General features: G+C 64.7%; 1 protein-coding gene across 1 annotated transcript; it reads right to left on the bottom strand.

The window, feature by feature from the left end:
* Positions 1-456: 456 nt before the first annotated feature.
* On the bottom strand, positions 457-888 carry MNEG_15065 (hypothetical protein; the record flags this gene model as incomplete). The annotated part of the gene is made up of 1 exon (XM_014036464.1): positions 457-888. A coding segment is annotated over one exon (432 nt), but the record flags the coding sequence as incomplete, so codon positions are not given.
* Between the last annotated feature and the right edge of the window lie 1,175 nt (positions 889-2,063).

The raw sequence follows: 2,063 nt of genomic DNA on the forward strand, positions 1-2,063 counted from the left end.
ACGGTCGAGTATTTCTCCGTCCTGGCGCATGGCGGCGGCGCGGTCCAATTCCGCCCGTTCCTTGAGCGCGCGAGCTGCCTGCCGCCGCGTGCGCTGGCGTTCTCTCTTTGCTGAGTTCCGTCCACCAGCGGCGGGTGCTGGGGTGATCGCTGGGGCGGGCGTTGTGGTTGCGTGAGCCTGCTTGCGCGGCTTGCCTGTGGCGTTGCCACTACTGTCCATCTCTGCAGTCTCAGGCACCCTTGCTGTAGGAGGCACGAGTGCCACAGCAGCAGGTATTGCCTTGAATTTCCAGAGGTCGGTGATGCGCTTCTGCCGCGCGTCGGTTTGAATCACCATCCGTCGTTTCTGACCTGCATGTTTTGAGACCCCCTTATGGACTGGTGCACAATATTTGAGGGCGCACTCGCGTCGTTGTGGCCTCAGTACCGGCCACTGCTGAGTAGGCGCGCGTCCCACGACCGCTGCTGCGCCCTCGTTCGCGGCTTGCGGGGCGACGGCGGTCGTCGGCATCAGTCGCCGCTGCCCCTCCTCATGGGTCGCGGCGGCCTCAGTCCCCCGCGAATCCGTGCGGTTTGTTATTTCTCTTGATGCGTCTCTGCGGCTGTGCAGTTCTGAGGCCTTGCGCTTCTCAATTTCTGCGCGGCGTGCGATGGCCGCATTCGTGGGCACCGCATTCGCCCCGGCGCTGCGGGTGGGGGCTGCGCTAATGGCCAGCCGCAGCTGGGCAAGCGGCACTGCTACAAAGTCCGCGGGGGGGCGCCCCGCCCCTCCCGCTCCTCTGCCAGGTTGTGCCCCAATTGTTTGGGCGCGGGCGGCGTCGATGGGGGCCAGTACGTTGACGGTCCAGCCCCCCGTGGTCACGCCATACTCCCAGTCAGCGTCGGTCATCCTTTTGATTTTGTTTCCGTTGGCGCCGAAAGGGATAGAATCCGCTTCGTACCACTGCCCGTCAGCGCATCTCACGAGGGCGATCCAGTGGTCGGGTGCGTGAACCAGTGCACAATCACACCCGTGGTGTTCCAGCCGCCACTTCAGCTCGAGGCCTGTCAGGGTGCCTGGGCCCTCCATCTCCAGTCCCAAGGGTTAGATGGATACCGGTAGCTCTGGCGGGGTGTGTTCATACAGCCACCTGTTGAGGGCTTCGGAGGTAAACCACCCCTCTCCTGTATAGTGGCCTGCTGCTTCCCCTGCAGGCCAGTGTTCACGCATATAGCGTACCATCCCCTCTCCAGGTATTGCCCGTCTGCCCAGCAGCGCGTTCAACGCATGCGCCCCGCAGAAGCCTTGCTCCTGTGCCTCACAGTATGTTCCAGCTGGCGGTTGGACCCAGCGGTCGTCTTGCCTCGCGGGGCCCGCCCCCTGCGGAGCCGCGCCAGGCCGCCGCCACGCAGCGCCCCCGGTGCGGCGGGCGTCGCTGGTTGTGCGTCGGGTTTTGGTCGGGCAGCGTTGCTGATTGTGCAACCGGTCCCGTTTCGGTCATCCTCCCCGCAACAGGGCGGTGCGTGCGTGTTGTCGGAATCGCCGTTTATGTGTGGGTGCGCTGCAGCTGCCGGCAAGGAGGCGCCGGGGGTCATGTTGACCAAGGCTTGTTGGCATGCTTGGAGGATGCGGTACGTGCTGTGTGCGCGTGGGATGTGGCGGCCGAGCCACGCTGCGTGGTAAGATCCTTTGCGCGGCTGGCGCCAGCCCTTGCGAGCCGTGGGTGTGTTGCTTGTGCATTTGTATATTGCTGCAGACAGCGCATGCTGTTCCCCCTGCGACAGTCGCATGGCTGTGCGCACCACGTGCAGTGCCTGAGTGCGCACTGACTCCTGGCTCTTGTTGCGTTTATACGTGGGCGCGATCATGGCCAGCGGTGCTGGCACACATGGATGGGCGGGTGCCGACCAGCGTATGGACGCCTGGCCGCGTGCGGCTGCCTGCCGGAGCTTGCACACTCTTTCCCCCCAGGCGCGGCGCCTTCTAAAGGCGTAAACAGCCGCCGCCGTGCTGTATGCTGCTGCAAGGGCTCCCTGGAGGCAGGGCGCGACTGCCAGCAACATTACCATTGCTGCTGCTGCCAT

This window comes from Monoraphidium neglectum, assembly GCF_000611645.1.
Source record: "Monoraphidium neglectum strain SAG 48.87 unplaced genomic scaffold scaffold04997, whole genome shotgun sequence".
In the NCBI taxonomy this organism is placed as follows: domain Eukaryota; kingdom Viridiplantae; phylum Chlorophyta; class Chlorophyceae; order Sphaeropleales; family Selenastraceae; genus Monoraphidium; species Monoraphidium neglectum.